The 17,727-nt window shown below is 34.1% G+C and overlaps 4 protein-coding genes across 17 annotated transcripts in view; 2 read left to right on the top strand and 2 right to left on the bottom strand.

The window, feature by feature from the left end:
* LOC108628269 (oxysterol binding protein) overlaps window positions 1-8,194 on the bottom strand; it is a 20,633-nt gene extending 12,439 nt beyond the window's left edge. The window contains exons 1-5 of one of the 9 annotated variants that reach the window (XM_026816340.1): window positions 8,115-8,194; window positions 5,237-5,295; window positions 4,225-4,327; window positions 2,456-2,521; window positions 316-521 (exon numbers count right to left, since the gene is read on the bottom strand). In XM_026816340.1, the coding sequence (XP_026672141.1) occupies window positions 316-521; window positions 2,456-2,521; window positions 4,225-4,327; window positions 5,237-5,261 (400 nt within the window). In that variant the 5' untranslated portion in view covers window positions 5,262-5,295; window positions 8,115-8,194. Of the gene's footprint in view, window positions 1-315; window positions 522-2,455; window positions 2,522-4,224; window positions 4,328-5,133; window positions 5,296-5,484; window positions 5,520-6,228; window positions 6,336-6,384; window positions 6,500-8,114 lie in introns of those variants that run through there. The other 8 variants (XM_026816338.1, XM_018030071.2, XM_026816334.1 and 5 more) reach the window with 8 other exon arrangements.
* On the top strand, window positions 6,995-11,734 carry SppL (signal peptide peptidase-like protein). 6 transcript variants are annotated; one of them, XM_018030091.2, is made up of 7 exons: window positions 6,995-7,507; window positions 8,967-9,028; window positions 9,099-9,237; window positions 9,352-9,665; window positions 9,750-10,093; window positions 10,192-10,617; window positions 10,691-11,734. In XM_018030091.2, the coding sequence occupies exons 3-7, from the start codon at window positions 9,209-9,211 to the stop codon at window positions 10,757-10,759; spliced, it is 1,182 nt and encodes a 393-aa protein (XP_017885580.1). In that variant the 5' UTR covers window positions 6,995-7,507; window positions 8,967-9,028; window positions 9,099-9,208; the 3' UTR covers window positions 10,760-11,734. The 6 variants fall into 6 exon arrangements, with proteins under 6 accessions (XP_017885580.1, XP_017885577.1, XP_017885581.1 ...); XM_018030088.2 differs by lacking the exon at window positions 6,995-7,507 and adding an exon at window positions 8,210-8,374; XM_018030092.2 differs by lacking the exon at window positions 6,995-7,507 and adding an exon at window positions 8,210-8,421 and having other exon boundaries at window positions 9,414-9,665.
* A 1,101-nt stretch (window positions 11,735-12,835) lies between these two features.
* Window positions 12,836-16,697, bottom strand: LOC108628276 (calcium release-activated calcium channel protein 1). Its single transcript, XM_026816329.1, has 3 exons — window positions 16,457-16,697; window positions 15,255-16,383; window positions 12,836-14,647 (listed from the first exon to the last, which is right to left on the bottom strand). Exons 2-3 carry the CDS (start codon window positions 15,831-15,833, stop codon window positions 14,159-14,161), a joined length of 1,068 nt encoding a protein of 355 aa, XP_026672130.1. The 5' UTR covers window positions 15,834-16,383; window positions 16,457-16,697; the 3' UTR covers window positions 12,836-14,158.
* The window catches only part of LOC108628251 (rho GTPase-activating protein gacM), a 48,375-nt gene continuing 45,998 nt past the window's right edge, over window positions 15,351-17,727 (top strand). The window contains exon 1 of the mRNA XM_026816331.1: window positions 15,351-15,433. Coding sequence (XP_026672132.1) covers window positions 15,431-15,433 — 3 coding nt within the window. The 5' untranslated portion in view covers window positions 15,351-15,430. The remainder of the gene's footprint in view (window positions 15,434-17,727) is intronic.

The raw sequence follows: 17,727 nt of genomic DNA, 5'->3' as shown, positions 1-17,727 counted from the left end.
AGCCAATACATCCTTAATTGTCGCTTAAATTATCATTCATTCAGTGGTGCGTGAAAAAATGTACCGTCTCTAAATAGTATATGTGATAAGAGTTGCTATAGTATGGACAATTACCTTTAATGGTATCTTATACTACTTGTAAACAGTTAAGAGGTCCATTAGTTCAAGAAAGCAATTGATTCTTACTTTGAAGTATACATATAGACATACGGTTTCTACTCTTTTTCTTTATAGTTAACCAGCTGATATAATTAATTCTTTCTCTTCAACAATTAAAGACATAAAATAGATGATTATTACTTGATAAATACAGACCAGATTCCATGGCTTGGATGGCCTTGGCCTTCGCCAATTCAAGGGCCGTGACCCACTGCTGACGCTCTACCTCCGTCGCCGCCTTGATATGGAAGGTTTGCGTGCCACCGTTGCTCACAACGAAAGTGCAAGCGTCTACGGTGTGTATTAAGGCCCCGTGTAAAGATATTGTGCCGCGGCATGTATGCGACATCTCCGAGGGGTTTCTAAACAAAGAAGAGAAATAGCCGACAGTTCCGCGAGCAAATTCTTTGCCCAATGGAAAGTCGAATGACACAGAAAAAGACAGACGTGAGTTTGCAAATTAGTCGCTTGCTGTATCCGAGGTTTATCCAAGCCGCCTGAGAACTTGATTGAGTATCTGAACATCTTGTAATTAGCCTGATTTAAAACGAAGAGACAACTCCGATACAAAAAACATGTTCCAAAGATCAAGTATACGAATCTGACAGAACAAGCAATGTCTCTACGAAGAAAAACTGTACTTCTACTGTTATACGTAGAGACTTGAAACTGACTGGTAGATAAGGTCTGGCAGAAACTACACTGTAACATTGTAACATGTATGCCACATGTATGTAGGGAACTGAATGAACGGACACACGACAGTCTGCGTTAATCTGTGACACCCTGGTGTAAATGCAATGAGAGCGCAGCAAACGAAGTTCGTGTGAAAATTAGCAGGTTCGGTTACTCGTTTTCAAGCAGTCCCATTACCATCTCTTTGATTGCACGCCACTATACTTCCCTACACGCAACTCAATCAAAGAGAGAAACCCAAACTAGTATATCATGATGAATGAAAATAAAAGAGAACAAAAGAATAAGTATGTACAATGTTCAAAATTTTTAAGCCGATGATTGAAAGAAGAGGAACGGATGTCTAGCTCGCGGATTCAGTTGTGTATATACTTTAGGTTTAGTGGAATTAGATCTAACACGCAAAGGATTGAGACTTCATATACGAATAACCATAGCCATGTTAACGCGTTCAGAAATTATTATTGCATATTGTTCGCATAGAGCACAGGTATCGTGACGCGAAGTTTTCATTTATAAAAATTACTTGGAACTATTCGAGACAAATTCTTAGTATATTTTCTAGTACGAAATATAAGTATGTATATAATACATCTGAAACGAGTGTTTAATTCCTGTGTGACATGTATATAAAAAATATATATAACAGTTGAATTTTATATCAACTGTAAATATCCATTGGGGGTATTGGAGAACAGGGGGATGGATGGAGTGTAAGACGTTTAAACACAATTGCAGATACAAATAAGACACGAAAAAACGGAACTAATTAGAACTGAACAGAAAGCGTGAATCTTATTTTTGTTCTGCTGCACATTATTTTAAACGTAACGACTAACGAGTAAATGAGTGAATGAAACGATTCTGGTAAACGTAAGACTTCCATATAAAGTAAAACAGAATTACTGTGCGACATATCCTAGAAGGTCTAAAGTAGTTGTAATAATAATTTTTAACAAGAGGAAATAAATCCATTATAACGAATATACGATAACGCCCCTCCCCAAATATTGAACAATTAACATCGTTGGTACTCGCTGATACCAGCTGATCTACATGTATATGTTCCAGAATTATTTCTTGGAACGTTCCCAACTATCCAACGAAAGCTTTAGACTTTAGACGCTCCATGAAGACCTTCAGGATATTTCCTGAACGTAATTTTAACTACGTATTGTATTAACAAACTGAAGCAGTGTATATTTTATATCGCAATAAATACATATGTACGCACACAGAACACAAAAATATATAACTTTACTGTATCTTTTTTTTTTAAATATAACTATAACTGAAAATTAATCTTAAAAGAAAATATTAACAAAGGGGTGAAAAGAATTTTTTTTATACCGTAAGTTAAATCACTGGCGAATGTAAGAAGTGAATATAGGAAGCAAAGTATGTAAAATTATTAGGAAGACTAATAATATTGTATTAATAATACGTAGATTTATATATATATGTATAAAGTATATATATACATAATATGGTAAGGACTGTATAATGAAATGAGAATGAAACTCCATTGTCTTTATCTGTTTTAACAGTTCAATTTAAAGAAGAGTCAGGATATTTCGGCTTTTTCGATAATTTTACTTACTCGGAGGCTCTGCCAGCCTTCCGCTTGCGTCGTGTTGATATCTTTGGCCCCCCTGTTGGTTCAGCCCTAAACAGTCCATAAAACAAATAGGCCCCGTTCACATTGTGTAATATTGTATCAAAGCGGTATTTTTTTTTTACTGTCTCAAGAAAGTATCCCTCTGTCACCGTTTTATCTTACGCGGATTCCTACGAATCGTTCGCCATTCGATACATATAGTATATCATTATACATTTCCTTTCTTTTTTCCTATTGCTCCTTTCCTACTTATTTGCCAATTTACTTTATATACAATATCACGTTCGTGCGTTGTGTGTGCACACTTCGTGTGGTGTATCGACATGTAAATAATTAGGATTCGTGAAAAAATAAAGTTGCAGGACATAGTCTGCTTTTGCTATTTAGAAAGGCGTTGCAAACTCAAGTCATACAACTGTGCCAAGCGGAAAATTAAAAGAAGACTTAGGCGTTGCATTTTTTCAGGGAACGCGAACGTTCTAAATATAAAGAACAATGTACATTTTAGGTATACGCACGTTTACACTCGTACCTGTATCCACGATTAGTAAATATGAGAGCGAATTTCAATCTTAAAATTGTGAAAAATTGTTCAAATCATTACTGTATGCAACCAATAATGAGGAAACAAAACATCGTTGCCTTATAACATTCCCGAGAAAACTAGTGTGTGTGAAAAGTAAACGGAATCAACGAACGTAAAACTTCGCTATATTGGGAGAAAAGAAGAATAGAAGTCAAATATGCAATAAATTTTCTCTGATGCGTGTGATAAATGTAGAAGCAAGTATATATACACAAAATACGCAGTCCCTGTGATCTTCAAATATTTCCTTTGTATAAAAATTTCAATACGTTCTGCGGCATGTACATGCTCAGGATGTTACTCAAACTAAAATATGTAAGTATGGAACATGTAGAAAATGAGTTTTGAATAGTACTGTGATTACAATTGGTTACATATATACTTGGATAAACCGTAAAGATGATGTTCATAACTGAGCCTGCACTGATTGCCTATATACATGCAACTTTAAAATGTTAAATGTTTAGTACTGTACTTTGTTTATTGTGCTTATAATACAAAATGTTTATAGCACCGACAGAATCACAAGCATGATTCAATACTATATTAAATACATAATCCAAAGCTGTTCCTCGTATTTCCTTTATATAACACATCATTATTGTACAACTAACATTTAGGTAACTAAAAGTAATGTTTACAGTTGTAATATATATTATCTGAGGTAAAATCTGATATATTAAATCATGTTGTTAGGAATCAACATTATATTTATACAGTGCATATTAGTACAATAACGCGTTGAAGTAATTTATCTTCTTTTTTATTGAACCATATGTAAGAAGTTATGAATTGGGTTTGACGTGACTATGTATATCCATTTAACAGATGGAAAAGGAAAGTTATATATACACCTAACTATAATTATTTCTAAACTTGTACTTTAGGACACTAAAACTGACGTGTCATTTCTTGCAGGAAAATAGGGACGTATTTTAAGCGTAACGATGTGTGAGACAATTGAAAACACGAAACAGCTTCGTATTACATTTGAAAGGATTTTCCTTTACAATAAATTGTTGAAAGACAGCAAGAGTACGGGATAAGAGACCGGTAAATAAGTCCGCATCACGAATACTAATCGTATCAGTTTCTAGCGTGACTTTATGCACGATTAAAAAAAGTAAAGTAACTAAAATGAAAATACTGACACGTAGGACACTACCTGTAATACGACAGTAGGCCATTTGACAGGACGAACCATCTTCGTTGATAACCTTTTAAATAATTAGTCCATTTAAACAGCCAGCCATTCTTCTCCTGCGTACCATGCAATTGGTTACATATATACTTGGATAAACCGTAAAGATGATGTTCATAACTGAGCCTGCACTGATTGCCTATATACATGCAACTTTAAAATGTTAAATGTTTAGTACTGTACTTTGTTTATTGTGCTTATAATACAAAATGTTTATAGCACCGACAGAATCACAAGCATGATTCAATACTATATTAAATACATAATCCAAAGCTGTTCCTCGTATTTCCTTTATATAACACATCATTATTGTACAACTAACATTTAGGTAACTAAAAGTAATGTTTACAGTTGTAATATATATTATCTGAGGTAAAATCTGATATATTAAATCATGTTGTTAGGAATCAACATTATATTTATACAGTGCATATTAGTACAATAACGCGTTGAAGTAATTTATCTTCTTTTTTATTGAACCATATGTAAGAAGTTATGAATTGGGTTTGACGTGACTATGTATATCCATTTAACAGATGGAAAAGGAAAGTTATATATACACCTAACTATAATTATTTCTAAACTTGTACTTTAGGACACTAAAACTGACGTGTCATTTCTTGCAGGAAAATAGGGACGTATTTTAAGCGTAACGATGTGTGAGACAATTGAAAACACGAAACAGCTTCGTATTACATTTGAAAGGATTTTCCTTTACAATAAATTGTTGAAAGACAGCAAGAGTACGGGATAAGAGACCGGTAAATAAGTCCGCATCACGAATACTAATCGTATCAGTTTCTAGCGTGACTTTATGCACGATTAAAAAAAGTAAAGTAACTAAAATGAAAATACTGACACGTAGGACACTACCTGTAATACGACAGTAGGCCATTTGACAGGACGAACCATCTTCGTTGATAACCTTTTAAATAATTAGTCCATTTAAACAGCCAGCCATTCTTCTCCTGCGTACCATGCTGAGCCTTCAAGTCGCCCATTTTAATGCGGGTTGCGTGTTCACACGCGTTTCTCCTGAAATTATAATGTATTCCAATATCTGTGTACACATCACCCGAGTCGCACGGCCACCATTTTGATTATTCCGTCTAGTCTAGTCCCTAGTCCACAGACTGTGCGCTCTGCGCTCTGAGATCGAATTTTACTTATACACACTAGTTTTGTTAGTTCGTAATTTCGTAGTACACCAGCAGCGATACGAACAGACTCGAAGGACCGCGCATTCAAGACCACGATGTGACAATATTATTCGAAAATAATATGGATCCAAGTTTTGCACAGCGTGCCACGTTCGTCGGTGACGGTCACCTAACCTTTATTCCCGAGTCACCTTTATAGTACTTTTGTATTTGTGTATATACGAACACATGCAAATTTGATTATGGGTAATCTGTGATTTTGCAGATTTCTTAACGTTTTCTCTTTCTAATAGTTCTCTTCTCACTATCTCTCCCTCTCTCTCTTTCTCTCTCTTAATCACTGACTCATTTTATCACTGCCTATTCTTACAATGAAAGAAGTGATATGACAAAGAATAACCAGTGTCTTTAATGATAATACTTTTATATGATAACTTAAAGTACAAATGATTTCAATGAAGTCTTTTTGTATAATGCAGCACATATTATGCTACATGTATGTATTTGTACTGTTTAGATTATCCAATTGTGATTTAAATCGATAAAAACTTACTAGCGTCTGTAAAAGTAAATGATATTATATAGAGCTACTGTCATCCTTGACGTTTTCACATCGATCTTACATATGTACTACATATAGAAAAGTAAATCTACACATGACATAATTTGACGTATATGTATATGTATTATATACATCGCGAATCGCACCAGTCTCGAACGTGGAACATATACTTAATGCACGATTAATGTTATGTAGATGAATTTGTTACGCGGCAGGAATGAACGAATGTTCCTTTTTTTTACGTACTTCTTGAAACGAAAACGCCAACGAAAATACGCTCGTTCGGTCATTTAGAAAAATATATGTACAGTTTGCTCGAATAAATGTATGTAGTTACAGTTGAGAGAAATGTCATGTGGAAGCACTCGGTATACACACTTTGATTAGATGCTTGATACTGACCATTATCTTCAACGAAACTAAGCTTTTAATTTATCTGAGCAGATTGGACAACGTAAGAAGTGAGTACTTCAATACTAGCAATAAGCCTCTTTATTCTATTGTCGTAACGGTTAACTATTATACATTTTAATATATTAATAACTATATGCAGTCACACTTTACGTCAGTATCCTAATGTGAAAATGTAAAACAAAGAAATGTAAATCTTGAGATAGACTACATTACGTGTGCGTACAATTATATACTTATGCCTAGTACATACACATACAAATTTTATAAGACTTTTAGTTTCTTCGATTTCTGTTGTGTCTAGTTCATTTCTTTTGAATTATTATTTCTTATGTGAAAAATACAATTGTATACATTAATATAATAAACCATTTAATAAATGATATCCCCTCTCTTTTCCTTATGATACTGTCCACAAGTATAAGAGAGTGTATCATACAAATTGTGAACAATGCAAATTTATATATTCTGATATTACGTAAGCACAATGTATATAATAATTATTATGTAATGAAGCTCGACTTTTGTGTAATATATTCTATATATTTTTCATGTTTACCTGCAATTTGACAACATATATTAAGCTACATGTCGATTGTACTGTTTAGATTATCCAATTGTGATTTAAATCGATAAAAACTTACTAGCGTCTGTAAAAGTAAATGATATTATATAGAGCTACTGTCATCCTTGACGTTTTCACATCGATCTTACATATGTACTACATATAGAAAAGTAAATCTACACATGACATAATTTGACGTATATGTATATGTATTATATACATCGCGAATCGCACCAGTCTCGAACGTGGAACATATACTTAATGCACGATTAATGTTATGTAGATGAATTTGTTACGCGGCAGGAATGAACGAATGTTCCTTTTTTTTACGTACTTCTTGAAACGAAAACGCCAACGAAAATACGCTCGTTCGGTCATTTAGAAAAATATATGTACAGTTTGCTCGAATAAATGTATGTAGTTACAGTTGAGAGAAATGTCATGTGGAAGCACTCGGTATACACACTTTGATTAGATGCTTGATACTGACCATTATCTTCAACGAAACTAAGCTTTTAATTTATCTGAGCAGATTGGACAACGTAAGAAGTGAGTACTTCAATACTAGCAATAAGCCTCTTTATTCTATTGTCGTAACGGTTAACTATTATACATTTTAATATATTAATAACTATATGCAGTCACACTTTACGTCAGTATCCTAATGTGAAAATGTAAAACAAAGAAATGTAAATCTTGAGATAGACTACATTACGTGTGCGTACAATTATATACTTATGCCTAGTACATACACATACAAATTTTATAAGACTTTTAGTTTCTTCGATTTCTGTTGTGTCTAGTTCATTTCTTTTGAATTATTATTTCTTATGTGAAAAATACAATTGTATACATTAATATAATAAACCATTTAATAAATGATATCCCCTCTCTTTTCCTTATGATACTGTCCACAAGTATAAGAGAGTGTATCATACAAATTGTGAACAATGCAAATTTATATATTCTGATATTACGTAAGCACAATGTATATAATAATTATTATGTAATGAAGCTCGACTTTTGTGTAATATATTCTATATATTTTTCATGTTTACCTGCAATTTGACAACATATATTAAGCTACATGTCGTACGTCATTACCTTCAATCTACAACTATTAATATGTTCTTGCTTATATAGATTCTGCGATTACCTAATATGTAACGTTATTTCGTTGAAATTAAAGCATTTCGAACACCCAGTAGAAGAACTTGATGCAGGTCTGCGCCTGTCAAGCAGTAGTTGACCTGTATAGTGTATAGTTAACTGTGGTAGTTGACCGATCGCGCGCTAATACATTTTTCACTTTGTTTTCACATTCTATTGCAATTTCCTCGTTATTGCGTGAACCGTGTAGCATATACATGAGGTGATGAGAGAACCTACGAAAGACTCAGGCTTCGGACCGCCCAGGTGAGATGCCTGGATCTTGAAAATATCACATCGAGACGTAATCTGGGGTAAGGGAGTAGCAACCTCTTGGGGCCACTGCTGGTCACGTGACCCTCTGTTTACCAAAATGGTGAACGTCTATGTTTTACAAATAATTTTCAATTCCTTTTAACATTTGTCTATTCACTTACGGTATATTTACCTAACCGAAACAAAGATTACGACAATCTTACCATTAGCATCGATACGTTATAGATTAGGAATTGTGTATAACATCGTTGCACTCGTGCTCCGTTTGGTTAAACGCGATACTGTAGCGAAAGTTTGAAAGTGACCGTATGAAAGTGTCTTCTTTACATAAAGCTCTTCGTAATTTTTAATGGCGCATACAAACAGTTTCGACTTACTGCGTTGAGTGTATTTTCTCACATAAATACTGCCATGTTAATTACACAACTCTTTTGATACTCATTGACGTGTTAGAGTATTGCTATTTTTTTGCATTCCCTGTCTGGATGACTGAACTTTGTTTTCTCATGCAAATTTTTCGATGGTAATTTGCATCTTCTATTTTATTGTCCTTGATATCACATTTCTGTTCTGTTATTCAAAGGGGGTGACCGAAGTTGTACAAGGCCTAATTTCTTTGACAATGCTGAATGTGCAGCATTGCAGGTAGAATATCACGTTATGCTTTTATGTCGAATGTTTTCATGGAACCGATATTAACAAATTGCTTTTACAGATGATCTCTGATGTAGTTAGTGCAAACAGAGAGCACTTTTGGATAGGACACTTAAATGTCACAAGGTGTCCTAGCATAACATTTTATGCTTTGGCCAAGCATTTTTAAAGATGGCTATGTATCAAGTTGACTATCAGTGGTCAGTTTTACAATTAAGATTACTTAAATATTGATCGTCATGTAAACTATGTAGTTTTTAAGTGAAGTTAACACTATTCACGTGAATACGTTCAATGATTAATCCTCATTTTAGGGCTTATACCATAATGGATTCATCTAGAATATCCACTTTCCTAATATCCATTTTATTGATAGTCTATGGCAGTTTCCGATCTCTAAACATGGAACAGGAAGCTAGAGAAAGGGAAAAAGAAAAAGAATGTATTAAAAGAAAAGGAATTCTGAGTACTATTCTGAGCACAACAAATGCCGATGGTGCTAGTGGAAGAGTCCAAACATTAAATACAATGCATGCTCTCTGTCTACCTCTTGGTGCTTCCATTTCTCTACTCGTCATGTTTTTCTTTTTCGACAGCATGCAAATGCTTGTGGCAATCTGTACAGCCAGTAAGTTGCAGAATTATGTTGTCTACGGTTGTCAATCATCAACCAATTAGGGATGGTATGAAAGTAATGATATTTATTTTGCAGTTGTAGCTACAGTTGCATTGGCATTTCTTCTGTTGCCCATGTGTCAATATATCATTAGACCATGTTCAGATGGTAATAAAATATCGTTTGGCGTCTGTGGAAGGTTTACTGGTGCAGAATTACTTTCATTTTCATTAAGTGTGAGTATAGTATGCATCTGGGTATTGACTGGGCATTGGTTACTCATGGACGCGATGGGTATGGGACTTTGTGTTGCATTCATTGCATTCATTCGGTTACCTAGTCTGAAGGTATCCACTATACTGTTAACTGGATTACTTATTTATGACGTCTTCTGGGTTTTTTTTTCATCCTACATATTCAGCACAAACGTAATGGTTAAGGTAAAGTCTGACAGAAATATTACGATCTTTAGTTTAAATCTAGATAGATAAGATAGTTTAGATTATTCTGATCAAATATTTTTCTGTATCATTAACAGGTAGCAACGCGATCAGCAGATAACCCAGTAAATCTAATGGCTAGAAAATTGCACTTAAGCGGTGTAGCAAGAGAAGCGCCGAAGCTTCCTTTGCCTGGAAAATTAGTGTTTCCGTCAATGCACCAAGCAGGGCATTTCTCGATGCTAGGCCTCGGAGATATCGTTATGCCTGGCTTGTTGCTTTGCTTCGTCTTACGGTACGACGCGTACAAAAAGACTCAATTGTTGCCCGGTGGTTGTGAAACAGGAGTTCCACCCCCGCGTCATTTCAACCGTATTAGTTATTTCCATTGTTCCCTCATCGGTTATTTTCTTGGTTTACTAACCGCTACTGTAAGCTCTGAAGTGTTCAAAGCTGCGCAACCTGCCTTATTGTACCTTGTGCCCTTCACTTTATTGCCGTTACTGACGATGGCATATTTGAAGGTATTGCTTAATATTTTTGACGTACATTTTTTATGTTTAAATGTTTGAACTGTAATGAATGTAATGTTTACAGGGCGATCTACGTCGAATGTGGAGCGAACCATTCATATCTCAACAACCATCTAAACATATGGAAGTTTGACAACAAGGTTGAGTATGTTACACCTTATGGGAGGAGCTACTTTGTAGAATCATCCCATTGTCACTTATCATAACGTCCTTATTTTTATGAATGTCATTTAATGTAAGTAACTTTTTTTTCTACACATGAATTTTTTAAGGCTACAATGCAAAGTACGATTTCACACACGATGAACAACGCAAACGATTTGCAATGTATCATATTGATTTTAATACAATGTTGAAAATACAACACGAGTAATAAGGACATCTATTAAATTGAGAAACAAAGTGATTATTAAATTCCTAGTTTGAAAACATATTTAAAAGATTGATTGCTATATTTACATCGTTGGTATTCATTTTGTGTCTTGAATTCGATGTTGAGATTGAAATTGCATGGATTAGATAAATAGGTACAAAATACTGGTTACTCTTTTACGATTTAATAAACATGTAAGATCGTGTCCTCAGATTCTCTTATAAAAGTAAATATGTGTTTCTTTTTTACTTCTACAGCAAGTTTACTATATCTTTGCTGGTTCAACTCATTTTTTTTAATTTTTTTTATACTGTACTAATAACTAGCATACATACAGCTATGATATAAATGTATGTGATGTTGTATACAGAGAGGTTTACTTTTATTTATTATTTGATCGATTCTCGATATCAGACTAATTATATGTGTAACATGTAGTTATGGATAGAATAACTCAATAATCATTCGAAGTTTTCATGGAAATCTAGTGAACATATGTGTGTAGGTTGTGACTTTCTTTTATTTTGAGCTAGCAATTGAACAAATCATTCTCTGTGCAAAACGTGTACATAAATTTTTTATTTTTATGTATTTAAAGATAAACAAAAATTTACAGTTGCTATTAGGATAAACAGCAAGCATTTCAACTTGTCAAATTCGTCTTGCTAACTTTGTGTAGCATGGCTATAGATTGGACAGTTTTTAGGAATGTTATTCAAATTTATCGTTAAAAAAGGAAATTACGTATTCGCGCCCTGATTTTAAATGAATATCTCGTGATAAGAAGACGAGAAAGATATATGATCGTAATATAGAGTGTCCCGACGAAACACTTGCTATGGATAGACACCAGAAAGACTTTATATGTTTATTTATATGTTTAAAAACAAGACTGAAAATAATATTATATGAAAGCCAACGTGTTGAGATGTCTCTCTAAAACATACAATCAATTCTTTTTTCCTTCAATTTCTCTTATATCAATTTATAATACTGTAGATTCATGATATGATATAATACGACATATGATACAATATTATGCAATGTAACACAAATATAATAATAATTGCTTTCATAATATTCATATTATTTGCCGTAGATTACCAGAAATTTAGAGACAGAAACGTGTTGTTTATTTTGTTCATTTTTATAATACTTTATTTAAGATATTCTTAAGAGCGAACGAAAATGATTTATATGGATATCTGAATTTTTGGTCTGTATATATATTATGCGTAAGGATATCCTTAAGGAGAGCGATACATTTTCGTAACGAAAATTTGTTTTGCATCTAGAACCATATATAATATTAGGAAGAGTAAATTATTGGATACAGAAATATATGTAATATTGGTTTAAAGTAATCATAACTTGTACACTTGTATATTGAATTAGAAGGTAAAGTCTAATCCATAGTGTGGATGGAGGAAAAAAGAGGTGAATATTATATTTGTAATCGTGTTCGTATGAAAAATGTTGATATTTCGTTTTTCTTTTAAGTATCTTGTCCTTATTTTTATTAATATTGATGAATTAATATAAAGATATACAAAAATGAATAGCAGTAATCTTTCTGAAGAATAAAAAAAGTATGTCTGTCTTCTGCTTTATGTTAACGCGAGTCAAATGTACCAAGTGATCTGTTCAATACTTTCCTCATACAAATACTCCCTTTTGATATGATCTAATTAGTTTTTGTATAAAATTTTAATTCTTCCTATACTGTACTCACTTATCTGTCCATTGCACAAGCAATTTATACTTATTGATAACACGTCTGAAAGAAATGAGGTATGGACAAGATGTTTTTATGCAGAAAAAAATCTCTTTAAAACATAAGGACAACTAGCAAAATTTATTTAAAATTGATCAGACGTAAAAACAGAAAATAAGACTTGAGACCACCTTCGAACGGTGCGAATTTACTTATGATTTAATTACAGTTCCGAAAAAGTTCAAGCTCATTTTATGTTACTTTTTCTATTCTTTCTTCAGCCGTACTTCTTCTTCAACGTACAATAAAATACAGGGTTAATCTTTTTATTAAATATCTTCCAATTTTTTTCGATGTACATATTCTCAGTTCTATGCAGTAATTTTTTTATTAGAAACTTCATTCTTATTAATATTTTATATTTGCATTTGGTTTAATTCATTGCATTGAATTTGGTTCGAACAAATATAGTATATATAATATAAATTAAGATAAACTGTTTAGTTAGATCTATATACGATTAGAAATACTGTGCAATAACAAAATGTGTTTCAATTCCTTTGTCGCGGGCAAATATTTCAGATACTTTTCATAACGAAAGAAATGTATTTTTTATTCTCTTCCATTGATTATACACTTCTTTCTTAAAATCGTATATCAGATTTTTGTACAAATAGAATATAAAAAAATATAACAATGTAGAAAACCTTTATTGTAAAAGATTCTAACTTAGTTTATGGCGAAAATGAAAGATGTGTAAAAGAACCATATTTTTCCCTTTTTTACATGAACGTATGTGAGTCACGCTTAGTTATTGAGAGTCTTTAAGTCTGACGGATTATTTATTTGACTAGGATATAACAAGTTTCGGAATGAGAAGCATGTATGTACATAACTCACTCAACTATCCTTCAATTTTCCCAGAAACTAAGTGACAAATTGGAGAAAATCTATATATATATATATTATATATATAAGAATACGATGTATGAAATAAAAGACAAAGATAAATGGAGAAACACATTTAAAAAAAAGGAAATCGGTAATTAAGAGTCATAAATAAAATATAACTAAATGCTAAAATTAATATAGCTATTATACTTATAAGAGCACTTTGCTTGTACTGTTGCAATCCTCGACTTGCATGCGTACAGCTATGTACATTTTTATATATAATAAACGAACGATCTATTTCCACGTGATCGTCTTGGATAAGTAAAGTTATTGAATATACTTACGTGTGTTTTTTTCATCACATTGTTTACGTGTACATTTAATTATTACAATAATTCATGTATTTTAAGTACAATTGATAATACTTTGGAATGTAAGTAATATGCAATCTTGAATAATTTTGATATTTTAGTAATCTAGGTAACAAGCGACACAACAATTAACAAACTTGTCAAATCTTTACAAAACACTGTATTGAGCAAGCGGATAAATCATACACTGCTTTGTCTTGTTACATTGTCTAGATTTCTCTTAATGGTCTCTAACTCATTCATGTCGCTCACTGAGGACTCGCATTTGTACACAACTAACGAATGATAAAAGTGAACAGCGAATGCGATGAACACTATGAGTACGGGAATCACAATAATGGTGCTGGCAGTGGCGGCAGTAAATGAGTAATCCCAGAATTTCACCCAGCACAATATAGCAACTTCCACTAGGAACAAAAACAATCCTAACACTGTGGAAAATGCCCATGCTAGCTCGATGAAACTGCGCATTCTTTCATGTGGAGATTCTGTGACCAGCCGCGATACCTGAAGCTTACTGATGGCCTCAATATTGGGCAATAAATACGTGCTTATCATTAAAGCGAAGATGTGCACTGATACTAGGACGGTTGTGCAAACAGCGAACATCACAAATAACCATTCGGGAACAGCAGTTGGGTCGTTTATCTGCAGCTCGACCATAGCCACCTGGAAACATAAAAAAAATGAATGAGATCTCGTACGAATTCTAATAACTGCCGATAAAAGCAGGTATTTCTGAGAAATCTTGCGGTTGAGTGATTTGTGCAATGCATGTTTCCTCGCGGGAATCACGATGACTGTGAAACGGAATTTACGAAATCTATTAAACAATCGATGACGTTCCCGTCAACACGAGGCTTATTGTTAAAGAAAGTCATATTTGTCTTATATAATCATAGACGAGACTGAAGATTACACGGAATTGTCGTCCACGTCTGTTTAATGATTTTCAGGAAATGTTGTGTAACGCGGATTTTCTGATTATACAAACAGAGATTTTCTTGGAAAAATTAAGTCGCCCGAGAAGAATGCAAACCGACAAGTATCTTGACTTTATCAGTCAGAACTGTTGTCCCTCTCGGAATTCATCAATGAAAATTAATAGGTGTTCGATAATTGTCCGCATCGGATACGATTAGATCATAAGAAAACACGTTGGGAACATTAACAATGGCAATTGATCATCACCATACGAATTGCCGTTTAAGAAATTTCAATAGTCGATAAAATACGATGGATTGTCATCTCTGACTCAAGAGTAATATATACCCACCATAGCAAAACCACTTAACAGTTCTGACGTCGTCGCAGTTGCTTTTAATTTAGCTCTACTCATGTGAAGTCTTCTCCAAGAGAGTCCTTCGGGACCATCTTGCGGAATTTCCGTATGATGAGTTGAAGTCGGTGTTGGTGACACCGGTGATCCCACGCACGTACAACAACACGGATATGGTACGTTATTTGCTGAGATATGATTATTTGACAGCGGAATACTCATTTGCCTCATATCTAAAGCTACGTAACGATTATTATGCCTATTCCGCGGCGATAAAACTAAGTCGCTCTGAGACTGGGATAAAGAGCCCCTAGAATTATAATAGGAATAGCTAGGCTCGTTCATTTGTGTTGGTTTCGACAAATAAGTCAGCGAATTCGGTCTAGTCCTTTGCGCACTGTAAGACAATTGAGCGAAATCGATCTGAGTCGCTTTACTTGATTTTCCCGCGATTTCCTCGCTGCTTCTGTGCATGGGAAGCACATTGCTTTTTCCGTACTTCTCATTCGGCACTTTTTCGTCTTGAATTGAAATACTGTTTCTGCTCGAAGAATCGGTGAGATTGTTATACGACATAATTACTTAATTATTCTTTCCTCTTATTTCGTAAATATCTTTTTCGAAAGATCTTTCGCAATGGGCGCGCTATCGTCTCATCGGTATATCTTCTACTACAAAACGGATTTAAAGAATCGCCGTACGGTTTTCACAGATGTCCGACATTAACATTATTTCCTTTCCAGCATATTGAGTCACTGCATACATTTACACAATCACCGTCTGCTTCGATTCTTCACCCACATTTCGTTGTTTCGTCAGTACTTCTGCTCCATCAGTCCCAACAGTTGGGTACTTGAATTCCCTGATTAGTTGAGACTTGTTATAAAGTAATCACGATATTTATCACTCCTCATCGTTATTCCGTATATTCATAACACTCAGTATAAATTACAACCATGCTATCGTTTCATAATATGTTACTTGGGGAGCCCGGAAAGCTCGTGCGGAATAGCACACGTTTCGTAAAGCGGACTAAAATAGTAGCGAGCGACCACGAATCTCTACGGTCGAACACTGACCGAATCGCACTGTTGCATCGTCGTTCAAGCACAATGACGTATTCCGTCTGAATCATAACAATAGTATTAATTACCTCGGAGCCATATCGACTAACATAATAACCGACTATACGACCTTACGTATGTACGTAGTCGCGCATCCACTTTCCGTTCTCCGTCGAGCTGAGCGTACTTGTCTTATACTTGTCTCGCCTCCTTTCGCGTGTCCTCGTTGAAAGATGCGACCGCGACCAATGACGCTGGTTTTCTTGTCTTTGGAATGGAGATAAGGCAATCGCGAAGAATGTATATCTAGCTAAGCAACGAGACGCCGCCAACGCAATGGTGTAACTAATTACCGTGCTGAAAGGAAAATCCCTCGAACGATTCTCATTTATGTATACATATTTTCTCTTATCTCTCCTTAATGAAGATGAAGGAATGTGAAAGAGTCTACGTTGTGTGTCAAGTATTTAATTAAACTGATTTCTTCTAATGATAAGAAGCGCGATTATCGTAATAATTAATCACCTACTATTACCTCTAAGAATAGGCGAAAACATATTTTCTTGATGCGATAACAATTACAGTAATTAAATTGACGTGAAATATTACTTGGCTATTGGTTTAAATCGCAAAAAATAAACATTTTACATTTGGCGGACCATATAGTCGATATTTTTCGTCATGTTACAAATGGCAGTGAACATTTTCTTCGCGTGTGTGCATGCAGATAAATGGTTTGTAATGCGCACGGGAGTGCATTCATTGAAACACAGTCAGGAATCATCATAGAAAAACCGCTTTCGGTTGTAACAATGGAGGACGAGATATCAAGCAACTTTTACAAAATCATTCACTCATTTTATTTGAAAAAACTATGTCGTTTCAATCTCCTTTATCTTGAGTGTCTTGAGGATTCAACCGAGCTTCAATCAGTGCAAATAAAACAAAGAATAATCGTTAGGTTTTAATTATACTTTCTATTTTTTATTTTCCACATCGCATACGAAAAATATCGTTCATATTCAATGCATATATTTACATGCTTGAAAGTATTCCGTGAACAAACTTTGTTATTTCTTTGTTTGTATTCAGTGCAGGCAAGGCACAGGACGGGTTTCAAGGAGTCGTATGTATATGTGTGCCATCGACGATTTGTAGGAAAAGTTTTATCTATTCGTAGTCTCCTTTGCATATGCAATTTTACGTTCAAAGTTAACGCAAGCCGACCAAACTGGTAGCATTGAAAGAAATAATTCCACTTGTTTGTATTTCTTCCACCTGAATATACATATTTTTGTATACTTTTTGAAAATTATATTATACAGAGGGACAAGAGGTTCCTGAGATTCCTGAGATTCGTGAAACATCTCATTTCTGGAAATATGAAGAAGCTGGGACTTGAGTAA

This window comes from Ceratina calcarata, unplaced genomic scaffold (genome assembly GCF_001652005.2).
Source record: "Ceratina calcarata isolate Rehan_Ccalc_2016 unplaced genomic scaffold, ASM165200v1 scaffold514.2, whole genome shotgun sequence".
In the NCBI taxonomy this organism is placed as follows: domain Eukaryota; kingdom Metazoa; phylum Arthropoda; class Insecta; order Hymenoptera; family Apidae; genus Ceratina; species Ceratina calcarata.
This window is presented reverse-complemented; position numbering and strand designations above follow the sequence as displayed.

Bases quoted from the DNA above. Each gene is read 5' to 3' on its own strand.
- SppL (XM_018030091.2), top strand. From the start codon at position 9,209: ATGGCTATGTATCAAGTTGACTATCAGTG. The intron at 9,238-9,351 runs GTCAGTTTTACA...TCCTCATTTTAG, and splicing joins TATCAAGTTGACTATCAGTG to GGCTTATACCATAATGGATT. The intron at 10,094-10,191 runs GTAAAGTCTGAC...TATCATTAACAG, and splicing joins GCACAAACGTAATGGTTAAG to GTAGCAACGCGATCAGCAGA.
- LOC108628276 (XM_026816329.1), bottom strand. From the start codon at position 15,833: ATGTCGTATAACAATCTCACCGATTCTTCGAGCAGAAACAGTATTTCA. The intron at 14,648-15,254 runs GTGGGTATATAT...TTATGTTTCCAG, and splicing joins TGTTAAGTGGTTTTGCTATG to GTGGCTATGGTCGAGCTGCA.